Here is a 22,915-nt window from a genome sequence, read left to right on the forward strand (position 1 = left end):
CGAACGCACACACACTTTCTTAGCATTTGCCGGGAGTGTCGTTGAAGGATTTCCGTAGTATTCTGAGTCTTTTAATTCTATAACTGACGTTTTAAATTCGCTATATTGTTATTAACTTTAAACACACTAATTTCTTGAGACCGCATTTGACTGAAAATTATTTCGAACAGGGGGCAAACTGTAGTGAGAAAGCTCTAATTAAGTGTTGAAATTTTCCACATCCGCGTATTTTAAAATTTCCGTTTCTTGTGCAATGGCTTTATCTGCCATTGATGTTGACGGAATTTCAGTAGGGCATTTTTCTTAAAAGTTACAAATTTGCATAAAGTATGTTTATGGTTCGTATGTCGAAGTTCCATCTTGTAGAGGATGGCTGTGGAATGCTGATATCCGTATGCTTCTTGAGAATGGACACAGGTGTTGATCTTGAGAAGAACGTGGCAACAGTCAGAATGTTAGAAAAAAATATGGTTTTCATGTAAAACTTTCTGTTTTTATTATTATTACATTTACTTGGCATGCATAACAGTGAATGATACGTACGTCACTGTAACCAGCTTTAATTTTTGCTTGAAACTCTTCTTTTTTGCCTTTTGTCACGTTTGCACTATCACATGCTGAGCTGTCAATTTCTGTCCGTTTCCTTAAAGTATTAAGTCCGATTATTCTAAAATATGCTGCCTGCAGTTTGATATTCTGGAGTAAGGAATACCCGACAACGATAAACTATTCTCTATCCAATACGTACCGTAGAACAAGTGGCATTTGAGTACTTTCCGAAACAGTGTTTTGTCATCACCCACGGCAGCTATAAAGTAAGCATTTCTAGTTTCCGTCCTTATATCCCCACGGTATATTTGTATCAGGCAGGCAACTTCCTCATTCTAAATAATCTTGGAAAGACCTTTGAAGACTGATCCTGCTCCTAAGTGGTTCTTCAAATGTCATTCTTACTTGCAAAATTTACTAATTGTCTAAATACGCCTGGCTTCACTGAATCCTTCTCATCGACTTGTCCAAGTAAGCAGGTTTCAAAGTTTCCATAAGAGAAATTGTTGTCTATTATTTTGGAACAAATTTCACGGTTCTTTTTTAGCCAACTGTGTCACTGGTATTTTAATGTATCACACGAAACTAATTTTAATCCGTTTGATGATCTCTTATCTGGAATTTAATTGCAATATCAAAGCTAATCTCCTAACTATATACATAATTTTTATTACTTGTGTAGCAGTGCACTTACAAAGTGGCTCTCTTTTTGGTAGTGGATTTCTCCAGCTCTCCGAATTTAGTCTTCTGCTGCCCGACATCTCGCTGCTAAGTTCGCCTAAGGCGAATTAATTTGAAATGCTCGTAAGAGACCGTGCGGAAGTTGTCCCAGCAAGACGCGATTTTAGATTGGAATCTGGTAAGCATTAACCGTTCTAGAAAAACCTCAAAGAAGGAAAACACTTTTGCGGCGAATAAAAACTCTCTCAGCAAAGTTATAACTTTGCGGAGGCTCTAGGATTGCTAATTTCGGGACTCGTATACTCTGTACCACCTGAAATAAAAACTAGTAGTTATCTTTTCACATTAGCAAGGACGTATTCTTTATCCTTCAGACAAAGCCATCATTATTTTTCGTATCTAAATTGTAATGACCTTATCAAATCACCAAAATTTTGGAAATCGAAATATTACAAGTTTTCCTTATTTAAAAAATACATCGAATTAGCTTCGGTCAAATACTCAATATACGTCTACTCAGTCGGACTACCACCGGATTGTCGTATTACAGTTCATTTATTACTTAGACGCAAAGTTCACAGGGAAGCTTCTCATTCTTGGCCCCAAATCAAGATTGTCCGTTATGTAGAAATTTTTAGTGAAGTGTGTACTCATTACACTGTTTGACTTATCACGCGGTTGTCACAGGAATTTCGTTCATAAAAATGTAAATACTCGCACGTCACATCCGGAAAAGTATTAAGAAGATGCGATGTTACATCAGCATGCACAATTATAGCTTCGAATATAGTGTGTGCCCCAAAAAAAAAAAAAAACGACAAACGTTAGGGACAACTTCTTTATACAGAAATAAGTAACAATATCTGGTAGACATGGACTCTAAAATGCATATCTTACGAGGTATCAGCACTTGTTCAATTTTGATTCTTCTACTGCAAGGACTATGCTCTCCATATTTTGGGAAGAGGAAGTATTGACGAAAACAAGAAAAAAGTCTAGCATACATTAAGAGCTATGAGCACTTGATCATCTTCACTAGTGTGAAACACATCTCTTTTACCGAACACACACTCTTAGCTCTTAAGGTACGCATTTTAGAGCTTATGTTTACTACAAATTTTTTTTCTTGTTTTGGTCCATACTATTTCCACCCAAAATACTAAAAGCAAAGAGATTGCAGTAGAATAAACGTGTTTCATAGTATCAGAGATGAACAAGTGTTCCTATCTCCTAAGGTATGGTCTTCAGAGCCCTTCTTTTCCAGATTTTTTTATTTTCTTTTGTGGAAGAAACCTGTCCCAAAAGTTTGCCAGTGTTTTTGGGGACACCCTGTATTCTCGTTGTTGCTTACGCCTGATAAATATATTAGAATATCGTGTGTTGAACGAACTTTTTCCTTAACTATAGCTCTATCATTGAGAGACAGCTGTGACAACTTAAGCTGCTGAAGAGAGTTTAGTCACAGAACTTAAATATTGTGGATGCAACGCTGTGATTAAAGGTTTCTGTAAAACGAAAGAATCGAAAATAATAAATCGAGTAGAATTGCTGGAAGCAGGGTAATAATCTAACTCTCAACTATATCACATTGAGCCTTCACCAGCCGCGACGATCGGAACGGCTCTCTCCTCCTTGCAGCCTCCTGTGCAGCTTCCTATGTGCGTTTAGGCAACCGAGGCAGACATCACGCCGCTGAAACTGTGAACCACACAGTTCCATACAAACATTTTAGTTTCTTTTTCGTAAACTAAGACTTGTCTACTGACATTAAGCTTAGGGATCACATATTGCAGAAATATAAAAAAGAAATTGAAGGAAACAGGATCATTATATTACACGTTGTCTATAATACCCATTACATACAGAGGGTACTGCAGTTCCTTAGTGCCCGTACGATAACCCTATGCTAGCCCAAAACTCTTTTGTTCGCCAACATCCAGGACCCATTGGTTGACCTCAACAGCTCTGGAGAGACAGTGGCTTTCATCTGGACACTGAATCACATAGGCATTCCAGGAAATGAACTTACTGACCATCTCGCTGAAGACGCGGTTAAAGGAGATCAACTTGATGTCGGGATAAAGACTTCCGATTACAACTTCGACGCAATATTTTTGAGTCTCTGGGAATTGGAGTGGCAGGTAGCTACGATCCAAAACGAGAGCGATTAAGGAGTCCACTAAGGTGTGGCATACATCTTTCTAGGCCTCTCAGACAGAAGCCATTGTATTGTGTCGACTACGCAGCGACCACACGAGACTCACCCACGAGTTCCTTCTGTGTCGGGAGGATCCTCCTCACTGCAGCTGCGATAGCCTATTGACAACAGCGCATATTCTTGTTGGGTGCGACCTGTTGGCGATCTGTGATATGCTCTCAGCTTGCGTACCTCGTTACTGGAGATGATTGTGGATGACGAGACAGCCACGACCAAACTGTTGGATTTCCTGACGGAGAGCAGGTTTTACACTAAACTATAATACTCCGCCACTTCCACGGGTGGTTTTATTTTGGGGGGGAGGACGTGGAAGGCGGGATGGGGATTGGGGGTGAGGGGGCGGCACGGGGAGCCTCCACCTGTGACGGGTACACCCAATGCGACCGCAGGTTATTCTCTTCCCCCTCATTTCGTTGTACCCCCAGACCCTCTTCGGCAACATGCTGTCTGGGTTATCTCTGTTTTCTGTTACCGATCGTGAAACTACTCTCACGCCCTTCTAAACTCTTTGACTTGCTTGTATAGTTGTAGCAGTTAACCTTCTTACGCGTTTCTCTTATGATAAGGAGAGACAGATGACTCAGTAGTTTAGTCCCTTTAACACGCACTCATCATCGTCATCATCATCATCGTCATCATCATCATCATCATCCTTAGCGTCTTTATGTGGGCTGTCATGATCGCCATCCACACACTGTTCCTCTTCCACAACAGTTAATCTTAGCTGCATTCGCTGCAGAAATACTGTATCACCTAGGGCCCCACCGGTAAAAATCTCATGAATAGTAAATGGAAAGATCATAAAATTTTGCCTCTATATTTCTCTACGTGGTGCTATTTGAAATCAACTTCATATATTGCGAGGGAACTTTGAAGCTCAGTTCTCTGACATTACCTTCTAATGAGGTAAGTGTTTCGCCGCATTACGTTTACACTGTAGTAATCAAACAGATTCAAATCGTGAACAGTGTTTATGAACTAAAAATTTTTCTCGGGTTTAGTAATTGATATGCACTACCAACCCTTGGGAAATGAGTCAATAAGTGAACGTGCGTCAGGACATTGAAATACATATATGTCAGTGCCACATCTTCCCTGCGCCCTCATCACAATAAGGAGAAATTTTATTTATTGAAGAAGAGTGAGGAAAGGAAATGTAATGCCACTGAAACTATTCTCTAGTGTCATTAACGAAATTTTTAAATATGTATGTTGGCCAAATGCATGAAGAGATATGGTTCAGTGAATCATACTCCAGTATCTGTCAAACAGTGAATTAAAGTGTTTTCCTCTAGTGCACATGAGCTTCTTAATGAACAGAGGAAGTAAATGTTAATTACAGTAAGCCCAAAATGTGCCCGGGGTCCATATACGACTGTCCTCATTAATGAGTTCGAGTTTTTGGTAACATGTAACAAGTAAAAAACACAGTTGCGCGTGAAGAAAATTATGGCCAAAATATAAAATATGTACAGTATCTTTCTGTGTTTCTTTATGTACAAAATTCTAAAATAATTTGAATTTGCGAAGTAGCTATGTCAACAGCAAACGAATAATAAATTATTTTTCATCAAAAAAGATAAGTACTCAAAACTATTAACATAATTAAGAATTATTTCACAGTAACGTATGTAAATGTTAAAAAATAAACAAATTGTATAATAAAAAGAGGAAATCTTCCATTTACCTACTTTACATTAGAAAACATCGTATTGTAATCAAAACCAGACTACAAAAATTATGCTTTCACGATTTTAACGTCCTTGGTTATAGTTAAAGCTCGCCTCCTCTATCAAATCCAGCCCTCCAGTACCTTTGATATGCGTAGCCTTTGAGAGATCTGTAGTTGAGCTGGTCGTTGAAAATTGGAGAGAAATGTCAGTGACCTTGAAAATTTGAGGAGTTGCAGTGGGCGACTCTTGCGGAGTCATGGCTCACGCGATCACCAGTTATCACTAGAAGATCCCGGCTCTAAATCTAGGCCAGCTCAAATTTTCAACTTCATTGTCGCATTGAATAACATATTTGCAACACTGATAGGTTTCAAATTACGACTTTCTGCTCGCTTAGTTACACTTTGCTAAGTGTATTCAGTTTCGTGTGAACTTTCTTGTAACGTGTGTCATCATGTGCACAGGTGGCGAAGCTGTTCTCGTACACGTGGACGATGGGTGCCTTCCTGTGCAAGATGGTGCACTACATGCAGAGCGTCTCCTTCGTCTGCTCCGTGCTCACACTCACTGCTATGAGCATCGAGAGGTAAGTGTCGTAAACACTTGTCCATAATACATCAGAATAGACTTTTGTGACAATGGCACCACAAAGTAGAATGCATGAAACTAAAATGAAATTAGCTCCACAGATCTCCAACATAATCCCTGCACTCAGAGCTAAAATAATTGATTTCAGTACTACAAACTTTGCAGGTAAATACTTTTGGATATGTCTGCGTGATTAGGAGTCTCGCTGGCAGCGTATTTTGAGCACTATTTGAAGTTAAAACAAATTTTTAAAAGAAATAATAAGATGATTTTTCTAATTACTTAAGTTATTCTTATCATTCATTGTTTTTCGACATCTTCTTTGCTGGTCAATGTCCACTAATACAAATTTCCTGCATGCTAAAGGTAAGTGTTATTTGATAAATATGTGTTTAGAAATGACCATTTGTGAACGTTTTATCTTCGACACAGAAATTTTATTTTCTCTTCTTTTCACAAACAAACAATTTTGATAGTCAGACCAGTCATTCACAATAAAAGGTCCCACATCCATTATTGTACATTAGAGTACAGAACAGACATGACCTAACCATAAGATATGTCATGAACACCAGTCGTTCACAATAAAATGTGTCACATCTAGTACAGTACAAATCGGATATGAACTTTCGTAAACACATCCAATGGACGACAATAAGAAGAACAAAGGTAAAACAGGTAACGTCTGCACAGTGACCTTAAAACATACCGGTTCTACTTCCAAAGAGTTTACCATTTCATTTTACAAATGCTTTCAAAATTAATTACTAAAATAGAAATAGTGACACTAAATTCAAATGTAACTTCAAATTGAGATTAAATTGGAACTGTGAAAAATAATTATGTTTGATCGACAATTTTGAATGTAATTAGTTTATGTTTGGACAGGAATAGAATAATGTTTTAATATTCGGTCATTCAAAAACTGAAATTTACTTAATTTCACAGAAAATGTTTTATTTGTTGTGTGATTTAATTCTCAAAATGTATCAGTATGTAAAAAAAATGAAAATAGGACTATTGATCAGTTCCATTAAAACAGCAGCCAAGAATTTTATAAGCATGAAAATGCTAGCGGAGTTTTGACACCAAAGAAATGAAACTGCAGAAAAAGCAAATTTTGAAAAAATGTAAAATTAATTAAATTTTGGAAACAGTTTTGTGAAAGTGAAGTGTATGTAATGTGTGTAAGATATAATTACCATGATGAACATAAATCTGAGTTTGCATATTGAATAAAATGCGCTTCTAACTTTGCTCTTTACAGTATATATGCTATCAACAAGATAGCAAAAGTTTAATTTCAGTGATAGAGTGATTACTAGTACTATATAAGGAAAATGAAGTATATCTACTGAGAGGCCGACCAATGTCAAATACATTTAAGCTCATGCACATGAATTTTCATTGGACCAGAAAGAAATTAATTTGAACAGAATTCACATACATGTTATAATTTTTATGGGTCTTCAAAACCAATAAAATATATTATAAGCGCACTATATTAATTAGCTCAAATTACATAACTGAAAAATTTCTGTAAAAAACATATCAACATTCTGGTGGTATAAATTAGTAATCAGCAACGTGATAATGTTAGAGATATGTTCCCCTAACTAACTCTTCTACTAGTTTCACTGTCTCTGTTATGGCAACATATCCTTTATCAAAGAGTTCCTTAGATGGCATTAATTTACTTTTCTCTCAGCTGTCAGAACTACAATAACCATGTGATGAACAGTCAGCATATTTCCAGACACAAACATATACCCTTTGATATTAATGAACATCAGACAGTACATGTCCCCAAGCTTCACCACCTTCCAATAATACACCATCAACAAAATCATCAACACCAACAGTATCCTCATTATTACATCACCAAAAGTCATTATTTGCATATCATCTCTGCTACCACATTTCGTGAACATCTCACAATGATCCTACATCAACATACTATCATAGCATTGATCAGAACCTGACCTATTGTAAAAAATATTCTCGTCATTGTGTATCAACATTCAGTCCAAAATTAATTGCTGCACAGATTCACAATCACTTAAAATATTGTTATCATTTATTAAGTTGTCTCACAGAATTACTTTTAGCTCACACTCTTTACGATTTTCAAAGCTTGCCTTATCCATATGATCTGAAAAACTGTTTTGTTCTTAAATGTTAGCCATTGCAGAACATTGATGGTGCAGTTACTCAGAAGTTGTTCATAAACATGGAACTTCATCTTAAAAGCTTTTACTCACAATATGAGATGAGAAAATATTTCAGTTTTTCTATACTAGTTTAAATTCTAACTTTTGACCTAGTATGTGACAACAGTGCCTACTAAGTCTGACCCTTCTTTCATTAAATATATTTATGAACAAACTCAAATTTATGTAACGGTGGTACAACAGTTTCCAGAAGATTTACATATACTTTCATTAAACAAGACAGCCAAGAAATATACAAATATATTTAATGACATCATTTCTCCAAAATGTTTACTAGTTATAAAGTGCATGGCTCAAAATTCATTCAAAAGTAGTATACTCTGTTTCAGATGATTCAAAAAAGTAGTTAAGAAAGCACAATAATGTTGAAAACTGCATTACATTACATCTACATATCTTTCCATTGAACTGTACAGGATAAACTGTGAAGCATATCTAATGAAAAATCTTTAAAGAGTTTTTACAACCAAACACAGCACTTGTTTCAAAGTTGCATAGTAGCTTTCAAAAAGAGACAAAATTTACCCTCAATACAATCTTAGCATCTAGACAGGCAGACAGGATATAGTACACTCATGTCTATATTACATAAAAAAAATTTCCATCAAAAACAATTAAATTTATGCACATTCTGTTTATTTACAGTGTAGAGCCCTTTGTCCCTTGTAGAACCGATATTTTATATTTAAATTTTAATTCTGATATGTCAAACAATACTGACCTCTCATTTCTTTTATTATCTCATTGTACTTTACAATTATGCATTTTAAAGTTGGCTTCTCCTCTGCTGCTACGACATAAGTTAGCATGTATGTAACTATAACATACCTTTTCATTTGATAGCGATTAAATTTCAGTTATTCCACATACTTTCGTACTTGTGTATATGTAATATCATCAAATCTTAAGACTTATCTTTAGCTTAGGCTTGTAATTAACCACATTCCCCAATTCCAATTTCAAATACTTCTTCATTATGTCATACCACATGATTTCATAAACATAATTTACTATCATACATGACACTATGTTCCTACCTAATTGCTTCTTAATTCTACATCATAATTCTCCTTGATATAATTACTAACATGATCACCAGAAAGCCCCACACATTTGCCAAGAATCATCTTCTCTCATCATTTGTTCTTGTTCCTTTAGAAGTCGATTGAAGCTTCGTCAAAAGCAGTAAATCCATCTTACAGAAACATGATGACAGTAGTATAAGAACATTCAGCTCCTCAGCACCTTACTACAGATAACAATTCCAGCAACACTTAAGTCTAATCTCGATATAACCTACAACACGCATAGAAGGACAATACCATGCAGTAGTAGTTTCCTGTTCATTAGATTTATATTATGTTAATCACTCCAATTTTTCATTAACTTGTGTTTTCGACATGACTGATAAATACTTCACATTATATGTGAAATGATTGGAAGTATATGTTACTCATGACTGAAACTTTCAATCAGATCTCTGCTTTGAATATTATCTTTAATAATTTTCATGTTCATATTATCTTTAACAACTTTCATGTTCTTGCAATTATCATTTTTTTTTATTTTAGCATGCCAGTAGAAACCAAACTGGCCCTCTGTCTCTCCATAATATTTTCAATAATGACCACAGTTTATGAATCATCCCAAATCCATTTAGGCTACTAGATAAATTAACTTGAAAATCGTGGAGTATAGCTAAATAGGACAGAAGGCCATCACATATTTGAAAACTACAAAGTCACTAATTAGCTGAAACAAGATATGGCAACAATTTTTTCAGACACTCGTTACCAAAATCATTAAGTGTGTAATGTAAATCCTAACACTATCCATACCACAAAAAATTCCAAGTCCACATTACATGTTAAATAAAGCAAGAAAATACCTTGTTGTCTCATTAATAGAAGCTTATATGTATTACTCTCCTTCAGAGTTACCAATTATTTTCTCACAAGGTGTCTTAATTCCTTAGTTACCACAAACATTGGTACTTTACTTTTGTATTTACCATTTCCTTAGTTAAAATTTTCTGTCCCACAGAAGCTAGAAAACTTTCATGTTACAAACATAGCTCTCATTTTACAAATAACTGTTACCCTTTTTCTCTCAATAAGTGACATCTCAGTTACGACCATTTTCAACAGAAGTAGATAATCTGTGTAAATTATCTGTATCGACGGCACTATTTTATAATTTATGATCTACGATCTACACTATTACTAACAAAGGTATCTGCTTCTGTTGTTACAGGAGTATAAACATAGTGAAATATACAGTACTTTTTTGTGCTAACGGGCAATTATGTGTCTGCTTTTAAAATATGTGTATATTCTCAACTTTCTTTGGAAGACTGTGGGCTGTAATTTCAACGCAATGAGCACACAAAAGCACACAAACATTTCCATCCCACATAACTGGCGTAAAATCCGTAGGCAATAGTCTCAGCAGAACTACGTTTTTCAGTATTGTTTCGTTACAGATTTTATTAGCATTTTTTCAGAAAGGTTTCTACCAATAACATGGTCTCAAAGTATATCGAAATTTTCTTATATGTTAACAGCAGTAAGTTATATGCACACCTTCTGTTTTCCATGCCAACAAAACTGATGGTACAACAGAATGGAAGCCCCTTTCCTGGATACAATAGGCGCGCTTTGCTTTGCGCTCTTTACTGATGACTAAGGCTAAACAGGTAATAAACATAGAAAGATATATTGCAGTACAATTTGCATGTAACATTTACAAAATTGTACATCAAAGTTTGGTGTTGCAAATATTAGGTTATTCACAGCATTACTACAAACGTGTATGTTTCTATTTCTAAACTAACTACAAAATTGATTTTGGTACATTGAACCACCTAAGCCATAATTAACTATAGAACTGCAGTAAGTTTTGGGAAAACACAGAGTATTGAAAATTTCAGGATGTACTTCCCATACATGATTTTTAGCTACTGACGTAAAAACTTCATTTGCCCTACCATCTAAGGTAATGATTCATCTTTTACAGCAGGAAAACAATTTCTCTTAACACCAGGAACATCTACTTTTACTTACCATATTCACTCCTTCACTCAAAACATCAATGTTTTCCACTACATTAGATGGATTAGTTATAGTTTTTATCTCTGCATATAATGTTGCAATAAAATTATCTGTCTTTCCATTAAGACTTTCAAATGCCAAATTTTCAATATATGTTACACCTTTTCACTCTACAACCAGTCGTTTGAGAAATCTATCGATCTCTGCACTACACTTTTAGATTCTGACACATGTTCCACTCTTTATCACTTCGTTTTATAATTTTATCTATTGGCTCTTGAAGCAATTAATTACCTTTTGTGAGTGATTGTCCAGTAGTTTGGAAACATTCATTTTGTGATTTAACAAAAGTTTTTAAGGTATTCCTCATTTCTAAAATTTCGATCTTCTAGTTTCGAAATGCTTATTTTGAGATTGATCAAAAGCTATTAAAGCATTCCTCATTTCTCAGCTGTCGAAAATCTTTAAAGACTGGGTTCACCGTTTGACCCAGGAATAATATAACATAATCGTTTAATTTTCTATAACCGTCCTTCATTTACAAACAGAAGAAAATAAAAACTGAAACCTTTTTTCTTGACTTTCACACGTTCATCTGCTGCCACCATCGACAGTGCTAGCCATTCTTACTGTCCAGTACATGTCTTGTTTGTGGAGTCACGTTTTACGAGTATCCACAGTCTTGTTTATTTTGTTCCTGCAAGATGGATATTATTTCAGTACATATTTATACTTATTTCTATCTTATCTGCAGACCCCAAATTCAAACCCATGTACTCGAAATTACAATATTTGGTGTCGATAAAATAAACATTGCTTATAGATACTTTGGGTATGTTTGTGTAAGTTGCTGTCTCAATGGCAGTGGATTTCGAGCACAGGTAGAATTTAAAACTAATTTTTATAAAAAAAGTTAATATGACGATTCTTCTAATACTTATTGTTTTCGTCCATTGTATTCTGACGTTATCTACATCTACATGGATATTCTGCAAATCACATTTAAGTGCAGAGGGTTCATCGAACCAACTTCACAATAATTCTCTATTATTCCAATCTCGAACAGTGTGATGGAAAAACGAACACCTATATCTTTCCGTATGAGCTCTGATTTCCCTTTACGGTTATCGTTTCTCTCGATGTACGTCAGCGTCAACAAAGTATTTTTGCATTAGGAGGAGATGGTCGGTTATTGTTGGCTGCTCAGTGTCCACTGATATACGTTTTGTGGGTGCTGCAGGTAAAGTTTTAATGTAAAAAAGGAAGTACTTCAAAATGAGCATTTGTTGGCGTTTTATCTTGAACACATTGTTTCTTGTCACAAATTAAACAATCGTGATGTTCAGACCAGTATCTTACAAGACAACAAATAATATCCAGTAAAGTGCAAAACAGACATGACATCTCCGTGACACACCCCATGACCTACTCCAGGAAGAACAAAGATAAAATGGGCAGTTTGAGCTCAGTGACCTTACAGCACATCAATTTTACTTCCAGAGAGTTTGCCGTTTCTTTTTAAACATGTTTTCAAATTAATTATGAAAATAAAAATAATGGCAATAACTTCACAAATAATAACAATGTCTAACTGAATTGGAAATATGAACATAATCATGTTTGATTGATAGTTTGAATAGAATAAAGGTTTACTACTTGAGCTCAGAGATAGCAAAATCTATGTAATTTCAGAAAAGATGTTTCTCCTGTTTATTGGTCTAATTCTAAAAGTGTATCAGTAGCTACGAAACGTAACGTAAACAGGACCATGGATCAGTTCCATTAATATCTTAAGTTGGACAGGCCATCTTCCAGCATAAACATCCAGGTGCAGATGTACGTTTGGTTGCCAGTTTTAAGGTGCATGACATACATGGCAGAAAAAGAATGAAGCACCGAGAAAGGGTGGACTAACAAAATTTAAATTTGACTTACTGATAGAGTATTTGACGTTATTTAAGTGATTATAAAGTACAGTCAAATTTAGAAAGAATTTGGCTGAAAGAGGCCAATTATCAATATGAGGTTGCACCCCATCTGACCTGGATTTAAAGTCTGATCTGGTTGGGAAGAGTTTCTTAAGGCTGTGCCATGCTCTCATGAGGCTGCCTGACCCACAACAATTGTAACTGGTCCTTGATATCCCGGATACTGGCACTGTGTTGGAATCATACTTCGTTAGGGACCGTTTTGCGGATCTTGCTGGCTATAGTAGTGCCTACATTATACAGACAATTCATAGAAGATGTGCCATGAATGGACGAGTATTACCGGTTACAAAATTCTCCACAGTACTGTTACACATGAGGGCACAGGAAGTCCGTAGTATAAAGTTGTGCCCCCCCCCCCCCCCCCCACCATGACGCTAGACGTAACACCACTGAACCTCTCCAAAAAAAATTTGAAGAATGGAACTTCTTCCTTGGTTATCGCCTATGATGATCATCTGGGGTAGTACAAAACTACGATTCGTCACTCAGCACAATGCAACGCTTGTGACTTAGGAAGTCGGGATTAGCATGGAAGGTGAAGGCCCCTATAATGTCACTCCTTAAACAACTACCAGATCACTAAATTAACAATTTAATCAAGACCACATTTATAAAACAGCTAACATACAATCAACAAATGGCCATCTTAAAGACAATATCCAGAATGACAGCTTCCTTCTCAAGCGAGCAGCAAATTAGAATTACTTAATGAACAATAAATTACGTTCTGAAGTAATTTAGTAATGAGGCTCAGATTAAAATATTTTTGAGCAATAACACAACCAGCACAATACGTTACACTTAATATAATTCATAGGCAACCAAATTTAATTTTTTATTAAATATTCATGAGAGATGTTAAATGTTTATCAAATGGGCAGTGACGTAAGGCTGCCCTGGGCAAAAGGTGACTTGACTTAAAATGCCGGAAGCAGCTGACCATCCATCCAAAACAACACCTAAACTCCAGGGCCCAACCGGGAGTCACTTCCCATTAGACGACACGTGACAGCTTCTGTGCACTGAAGCGGAACGTGGCGCCGCTCCTACACACCCCAACTCGTGGAAAACTGGGACACAAACAGACCACAGAAAACACGGTAAACACCAAGCAAATATCAGTTAATATAAGTTAAGATATCAATGAACAACAATATAAGTTCAAAAAAAAAGTGCTATCAATATAAACGACTTCAATTTGGCAGCAATATCAATGCTGTAAAATATTTAAACTAAGACTTGTACACAAATCCAATGCTCTAAAATAGTATAAGACTTTTACACTCTCATAGTTTGCCAAACAATATTTGCACATATGATTAAGGCCGACAATGTGTACAAAGATGAAATAAAAATAATTTCAAGATAGTATCACGTTATTCACAACAAAACTAGGTTTTGTGCACTTTAATTTCGTTGCATAGGTCTGCAATGTAACTGCCAATTGTGTAAGCTTGGTATGCAGAAAATTACAAGTAGACTATGACCTAATATCTTCAATACCTTACAGTTACTACATTTTTTGGGGGCGCTGATTTCCTTAAAGTTAGTAGTGACTGCTGGTCTCCATGCGATCACACACCTTGGCGGCTGCTCTTACTTCAACAACACACACATTAGGGCAACCAACCAACAAGTGGCAGTCGCTACAACCCTACTATTTCCACGAAACGAAGCCACCAAAACCTCTTACACCTTCGATGGAGAGCGTTGTTCGAGATTGTCTCGAGGGATGGGTCTCTCCGAGAGAACAGGCACCAAAGCAATGCGACGAGCAGCGCCCGGAGTTGACATCAGGCAGGCCCACCACAAACTCGCGACCGTCCTGCAAGGTGGACCTGCCGCGCCGCTGCTGGCCGAGCCCGCGTGTTTTACTCCTTCGTCCCCTCAAGCACGTCCTAGCGCCTCGTAGCGAGTCTGACGACCAACTCTCCGACCGCAGATACCCGCCGCCAGATCACAACAGCGGTAAAGATCATAGTACAGCCGGGTAATCGATAGTCGTCCCAAAGAGCTGGTGTGGCAGAAAAGGCGCACTACGGCTCAACGCCATTTAGCCAGAGTCCATGCTTTGTGGTCGCAGCCCTCTATATTGTGGTGGTAAAGGGAGCCTACACTTGCGACAGTAATTCCTTTGTCGGTTGCAGTTTGTCTCCGACCAATGGCGCGGGATGGCAGGTAAAGATGTGAAGTGCTTGGTTACCAATTCAGCGAATCCCCCCTCAGGTGGTCACTCGTGTTCAACCGCATTCTCGATGACGAGTGTGTCTGCTGTCACATTATGATTCTGTCCAGTATTAGGCCACTGTCATATCAGAATGCTCCACAAACTGCACGACTCGACCAGCCTGCCAACTGGAGTCTCATAGTGACTCCCTTACAATGTCACTTGGTGATACCGCTGTCTAACACGAGTGAACTCCACCTACACCTCTTTGACAGTCATGGCTTACCATCTGACTCATTGCACACCCTTAAATACCCTGCCATTACTGGAAACAACACGAAGTATCGACAACACTACTGCACTCTGGTGGTCACTCTGCTTGCCACAATGAATTGCAACTCTAATCAAGTACGTACACATCGATGGTGTGTGCGTATACAAAGTGACATTGACATCCGTTAATGCCCTTTCTATTTGCTTAACTTTTTTGTTAGGCGATGTATTTTCCACGATAGTTCTGTTTCACCCATCCTGTGTTATCTGTACTCCATAATTCTGCAATAAGTGTCTGACTGTTTACGGGAAACACAGTGAATAAACTAATTCTTGTAGTTTTCTCCTTCTATTCACAGTTTTATTTTTTTCCAAACAAATATATTATGCTCGATTTTAGATTAAATAAATTTTGGGAACTATTCAATGAGGTTAGAGAAAGGGATGTGTAAAAGAACGAAACAAGCCGAAATACTGTATCGATAAAACTAAATATCAGTATTTTAAACATAGCTGCACAACAGCAACGGTTCCACGTAATAAAATTATAAACAGCGCTTGTGAGCTCTGCAACATCCATGTACTAATTTATATTTACATGACAAACCCTATTTTTAGGGCTATATTTTAATTTGGACAAATGGATCTATGCAGACATTTGTAAAAACGGCGATGATACATCAGTCCATACTAATGTAAAATTACAAATTTAAATTTGTTGAAACCTAGGTAAAGATCTCTTTACCCATTGCAACTGGTCGGCTGTTTATAATTTTAAAACTAAATATATTTATATTAAGATCTATGAAATGTTTCAAAATGTTCAAATGTGTGTGAAACCTTATGGGACTTACCTGGTAAGGTCAGCAGTCCCTAAGCTTACCCACTACATAACCTAAACCATCCTAAGGACAAACACACACACCCATGCCCGAGGGAGAACTCGAACCTCCGCCGGGACCAGCCGCACAGTTCATGACTGCAGCGCCCCAGACCGCTCGGCTAATCCCGCGCGGCTATACGGTTAGAAATACAGTTCATATGTCTTCTTGTAAAATGTGAGAGGGGGTTGCATTTTGAATAAGGCTTTTGTATTACAGCATACGTCTGCGTTGGTCTCATTTTATTTCAGTTGGAACCATATCCGCAACTGCCCTAATTCCTTGCAGCTGGCATTTTTGCTGTGTGCGCCATTACGCAGACCGACGACTGCTCGAAACACGCTACACGTAACGGATGCAAGTCGATGGCTTCAGCGTTATTCTTCTGACGACTTTGACCTGTACTTCCATGGGAACCGCAGTAGTAATCAAATGCACCGTGACAGCCGTTGGCTACGTGAACATAACTGCGCCCTTCCCTACTTCATGACTTCCCCGTCGGCAATGGCCTCTTCCAGCAGGACATCTATTCGTGTCACAAGGACAGACACGTGCCACAGTGGTTTCAGGAGGATAACAGTGAATTCAGTTGATGTCTTCACCAGCAAATTCACCTGATCCGAACCTGATGGGGTGCTATCGGGTGCCATCCGCACCCACAGACCATCGACCCGTAATTTACGGAAATTGCGTGAGTTGCGTGTACACATATGGTGCTACATACTGAAGGAAAATTGTCAAGGACTTGTCGAAGTCATGCCATGTGGAATCTATGCCGTATTGCGTTAAAAAGGTGGACCAACACGCTACTGACAAGGGAACCTCCCCATCGCACCCACCTCAGATTTAGTTATAAGTTGGCACAGTGGACAGGCCTTTAAAAAGTGAACACAGATCAATCGAGAAAACAGGAAGAAGTTGTGTGGAACTATGGAAAAAATATCCAAAATATACAAACTGAGTAGTCCATGCGCAAGATAGGCAACATCAATGATAGTTTCAGTTCAGGAGCGCCGTGGTCCCGTGGTTAGCGTGAGTAACTGCAGAACAAGAGGTCCTTGGCTCAAGTCTTCCCTCGCGTGAGAAGTTTACTTTATTTATTTTCGCAAAGTTATGATCAGTCCGTTCGTTCATTGACGTCTCTGTTCACTGTAATAAGTTAAGTGTCTGTGTTTTGCGACCGCACCGCAAAACCGTGCGATTTGTAGACGAAAGGACGTGCCTCTCCAATGGGAACCGAAAACATTTGATCGCAAGGTCATAGGTCAACCGATTCCTCCACAGGAAAACACGTCTGATATATTCTATACAACACTGGTGACGGCATTTGCGTCACATGACAGGAATATGTTGTCGACCCACCTAACTTGTACACTTGGCGAATGGGTAAAAAGATTATTCTGCCTTGCCCGATTTATGTTTTCTTGTGGATTTGGTAATCAATCCCAAAAAAGTAATGAAAACTTAAGAGGTTGTCACATAAACTGCAACAAATGAATGCAACAGTTTCACAGTCGCACAGTTTTCCCTGTGCTCTGTCAAAACATACGTTTTTAACGTTTTCCAATTTTTCCCGGTGTAGACCGTCAAATCCTGCATATGTCCAAGCAAATATGAATATGTTCTGGAATTTTGGAGAGCGAAGTTGATTCTGTGTGAGTGCCTGAACTTTGACCGAGCGAGGTGGCGCAGTGGTTAGACACTGGACTCGTATTCGGGAGGGCGACGGTTCAATCCCGCGTCCGGCCATCCTGATTTAGGTTTTCCGTGATTTCCCTAAATCACTCCAGGCAAATGCCGGGATGGTTCATCTGAAAGGGCACGGCCAACTTCCTTCCCCATCCTTCCCTAACCCGATGAGACCGATGACCACGCTGTCTGGTCTCCTTCCCCAAACCAACCAACCAACCAAAACTTTGATAATTGACACACGTTAACTGTCTGAAAATAAAAAGTTAAACTTTTCACTCGAGGGAAGACTTGAACCAAGGACCTCCCTTCCACAGTTGCTCACGCTAACCACGGGACCACGGCGCTCCTGAGCTCACATTCTCCTTGATGTTGCCTATGTTGCACATGGACTAGTCAGTTTGTATATTTTGTTTATGTTTTTCATAGTTCCACACAACTTCTTCCTGTTTTCTCGATTGATATGTGTTCAGTTTTTCAAGGGCTATCCACTGTGCCAACTTATAACTAAATCTGAGGGGGGTGCGATCGGGAGGTTCCCTTGTGAGCAAAACTTTCGCCCGCATCTCGTGGTCGTGCGGTAGCGTTCTCGCTTCCCACGCCCGGGTTCGATTCCCGGCGGGGTCAGGGATTTTCTCTGCCTCGTGATGGCTGGGTGTTGTGTGACGTCCTTAGGTTAGTTAGGTTTAAGTAGTTCTAAGTTCTAGGGGACTGATGACCATAGATGTTAAGTCCCATAGTGCTCAGAGCCAAAACTTTGGTTCGGCGTTTAATCAGCATAGAATATAATTTCTGAAACAACTCTTTTGTTCCAATCTTTTGCTCTTGTTCGAAGAAATACTTAAAAAAATACTGTTTCTATTCCTTTCATGCAAAAACTGGCTGATTGTTGAATTTCTTTAGATAATCTAGTCCACAGCTTCAAAGCTCAGCCACCAGCATCCTGCGTTAACCTACCCTGGTTGTGTTCTACTCTGTGAATACTGTTTAATTGTTATACCTGAATAAGGAGTTTCTCTTAAATATCAACCAGAAGGCCCTTTTAAATGTTTCCAGTATTTGCATCATAAGCTCAGAACTTGCTTCTGCACAGCACTCGGCAACTGCCATCCCGTATCAGAGAGGGATCTCTTTCTCCACTAACTTGCATGTTTACGACTGTTCGAAATACGAGAAAATGTAGCTTTGTGACAGCAGTTAATTAAAGGTTAAAACATAAAGGTTGCTGACTGCGTAATTAACTCAACAGAGCAAAACTGTTGCGCTCGGTGTCGCTGCAGGATAAATTATGACGGCTATGTCGCTGTGCCTATTATTGCTCGTGTTTACTTTGGTAGCACTAGCGAAATAAAACTGAATTAAAAAGAATTACTCGCACTGTGGCTTCGAACAATGAACAGCGAGTAAATTTTGACTCAGGGAACTTGTTGTGATTGCACAATGTAGAGTTTCTGGTCGCAGAGGAACGAAGTCTTTAATTTCAATATAACGGATACTACAGAAACTTCTGCAAATCTTGAAAATGATGATTCGAGACTAATATCGACAGCTCTGTTTTTTTTCTTTTCGTTTCTCTTCGTTCAAATCCGTCTGGGTGATATCACGCTATCACGTATCGATCTGGCAACAACAAACAACAATGAAACAGATGTGACTTCCACGTATGCTTTGTGATGTACGGTAATCGTTATTTCTCCAAAGACGTTGTGCCATGGTTGGCAGTGTTCCAATGTGTGCCCTAAGGTGGCATGACTTCTACCGTTTGCGATTAACGAGATCGCTGCCAGAAATAGTATTTATTTGTGGGCCAGCAAGGAGAAAGCAGAAAGCGACAGTACGGTGCGAGAGGAGGAAGCAGATCTCGCACACAGACGCCAGTGTAGCAGTTCTTTGTATGTTCTTTACTGTATCAGTTCTTTATATGTATGATTCAATATTCCTCGATCTGTTTTATTTGGCAGTAATACATCATGCGAAACTCACTTCCGTTCTTAAGTCTCCAGTGTAAACTTAATGTTAGGAAAGTTAATTGCTGTGTCTCCTGGTCCCATGATGCACTGTTCGAATATAAACAAACAGCTCAATGAAATCTTTGCCATTAGCGCCGACAATGGGCAATAACGTGAAACCTATTTCATGTATCCAAAAATAACAAATAATTAACTAAATAGTAACAAAAAGAATTTATGTCCTTTGCAGACCATTCTGTTCCGTGAACAACCAAAACTGAAAATGCCATTTTACCTACGGTTACTCGAAAGTCATATCAGTGGCCTGTATACGGTTCTGTTTAAAAAGGATGCCTCGAAAATGTCATAGGGACGAGCCGCACACTTCTGCTTTCATGCCCAGCAGTTAATTCGAAAAAATGGTTCAAATGGGTCTGAGCTCTATGGGACTTAATTTCTGACGTCATCAGTCCCCTAGAACTTAGCACTACTTAAACCTAACTAACCTAAGAACATCACACAAATTCATGCCCGAGGCAGTATTCGAACCTGCGACCGTAGCAGTCGCGCGGTTCCAGACTGAAGCACCTAGAACCACTCGGCCACAGCGGCCGGCGCAGCTAATTCACTACATTTAATATCCTTTATTTGACACGTGCAGCTAAGTATTTTATGCATTGGTGAATTAACAAAATAATCAGAATTATTAAATAAAATACAATAGAACTGTTAGAAGGTAGAAAACTGATGATAAGCAAACATGATTCGCACAAGTAAGTCAGAATTACCCCAGACGGGCGATCGACTCAATCCAAAAGTGGCAACCAAACATTCGGACTCTTGGGAGCTTGGACTTAAACGAGAGAGCAAGTCGTAGTGGTCTAGTAAACTCCCACAAATCCTCATTTTGGCACTTTCAAAATTCGGCCACTCATTCGAGCAGGAAATCTACATGATCGCACAACATAACAGGAGGAAGAAAATCCAAATCCTCGCCCTACAAGAAACATTCTTCACGGATTCTGAAACGATAGATTGCAATAATTACAGGATCTTCAAAGGTAGTCAAATAAGAACATTGGCAAAGGAGCAGCACTATTTGGCAAGGCCTTCATTGTAGACAAAAAGTTTTGGATTCAGTACAAAAATGTGAAACCCATCAACAACCGACTTATGATCTGAAGAATCAAAGACACAAACAAAAACTACACCTTCACTAACGTACATACACGAACGATTGGTGAGAATAAAAAAGAGCGCGAAAAAACAGAAGCTTCTGGGAAGAGCTTGAAACACAGATGGCCCAAATTCCGAAGGATTATCTGAAAATTACACTCGGTGATTTTCATGACCAAACTGGCATGGAATGCAAATACGAGAGGACAGTGGGAGTAAATGCTGCTCACTGGTTCACCAGTGAGAATGGCATACGACTCGTTGAGTTTCACCAAAAAAACAATCTAAAAATTATGTCAACCTCACTTCGAAAAAAGCCCAAAAAACAAAAAAACATGGCAATCACCAATTCATCATTTAGGACACTTTCAGACCGATCATGTAGCAATATCGTACGACTACCGAAAAGAAATTTACGATTTGCAAGTAGCAAAGTTGTAAACATCGTTTCGGATCATTATGTAACCAAAATCAAAATTAAATTCACATCTGAAAGAAAATTCAACAGGAAAACACCAGTGATCCCAAAATTTGATCTACACCAAATGAGATTCTTTAAAATAACAGCAAAATGGGAAGAACAACCTGCAGAAGACTGGAAGACATTGCAGACTGAAATCATTAAAGCAGTGAAATACCTGATCCCTATTCTCAAACGACCGGAACATGTTTGGTGGCATGAAGGGAGTGAAAATGCACTAGAAGAAAGAAGAAAGACATTTGAAAATTACAATTTCCACAAATCAGAAGAAATACAGAAGAAATTCCTCGAAGTTCCTCGAAGTTCGCAAACAATCATCAAATATTATAAGACAAAATAAACGGATATATGTTAGTGAATAATTGGAGGCAACTGAAGACAGTTAAAAAAATTACAGCACATACTATTTCTACAAGACCTTTGCAAGCCAAATCAAAGGGTACTCAGCACAGAACTGCTCTCCAAAACAAAACGGTAAATTAGCCTTCAGGAATAAGGAAAATTGCCAAGAACTAGCCACATGTATATCACCTCCTTAATGCCCTAATCCTAAACAGAGATTCCCAAAAACACATTCAGAAATTACAACAGGGAGTTCCGTAACACCAACACAAGAAGAAGTTTATTCACGTATCAAGAAAGTTAAAAGCAACAAAACATCATGGGAGGACGGAACTGCAGCTGAACTCTTCAAACATTTAGGAACACACCCACTCAAGGAAATTACACAAATAATTCAAAACATTTGGCAAACCGAAAAAATCTCGGATGACTGAATGAATGCTCTAATCCATCCATTACATAAAATAGGCAACAAATGAGACGTAAACACCTACAGAGCGATCTCCCTCTTACCGGTCACCTACAAAATCCTATCTCCTTTTCTCTTGAACCGTACACATAAGCTATTAGAAGTAAAGTTATCAGAATATCAAAGACGATTCAGACCGAACTAGACATGTCTAGCACAGATTTTTAACCTGAAAACCATACTCAAAAGGCCCTCAAACAAAAACCTCTAGTATAGACATTCGTAGACTTCAAAAAGGCATATGACTCGGCAGACAGACCGTCACTATTCCAGAGTGAAGAAGGGACGAGAACTTATAAAACAAACACTAACTGGCACGAAATCTAAAGTAAAATTTGTGGTGGAACTCTCAGAATCATTTGACGTTCAAACTGGTGTGAGACAAGCAGATGGACTTTCTTCTGTCCTCTACAATGTTGTCCTAGACAAGGATGTTATGGAAGAATAGGAGAAAGAACTCAAGAAAAGTAGATTTTGGAAGCCAATCCTACTGGGCTTTACCACACA

General features: G+C 38.2%; 1 protein-coding gene across 1 annotated transcript in view; it reads left to right on the forward strand.

Moving 5' to 3' along the window:
• Positions 1-407: 407 nt before the first annotated feature.
• LOC126195706 (gastrin/cholecystokinin type B receptor-like) overlaps positions 408-22,915 on the forward strand; it is a 343,046-nt gene continuing 320,538 nt past the window's right edge. Inside the window, exons 1-2 of the mRNA XM_049934335.1 lie at positions 408-446; positions 5,586-5,707. Of these exons, the coding sequence (XP_049790292.1) occupies positions 408-446; positions 5,586-5,707 (161 nt within the window). The remainder of the gene's footprint in view (positions 447-5,585; positions 5,708-22,915) is intronic.

The sequence above is a fragment of the Schistocerca nitens genome, chromosome 7 (assembly GCF_023898315.1).
Source record: "Schistocerca nitens isolate TAMUIC-IGC-003100 chromosome 7, iqSchNite1.1, whole genome shotgun sequence".
Lineage (NCBI taxonomy): Eukaryota > Metazoa > Arthropoda > Insecta > Orthoptera > Acrididae > Schistocerca > Schistocerca nitens.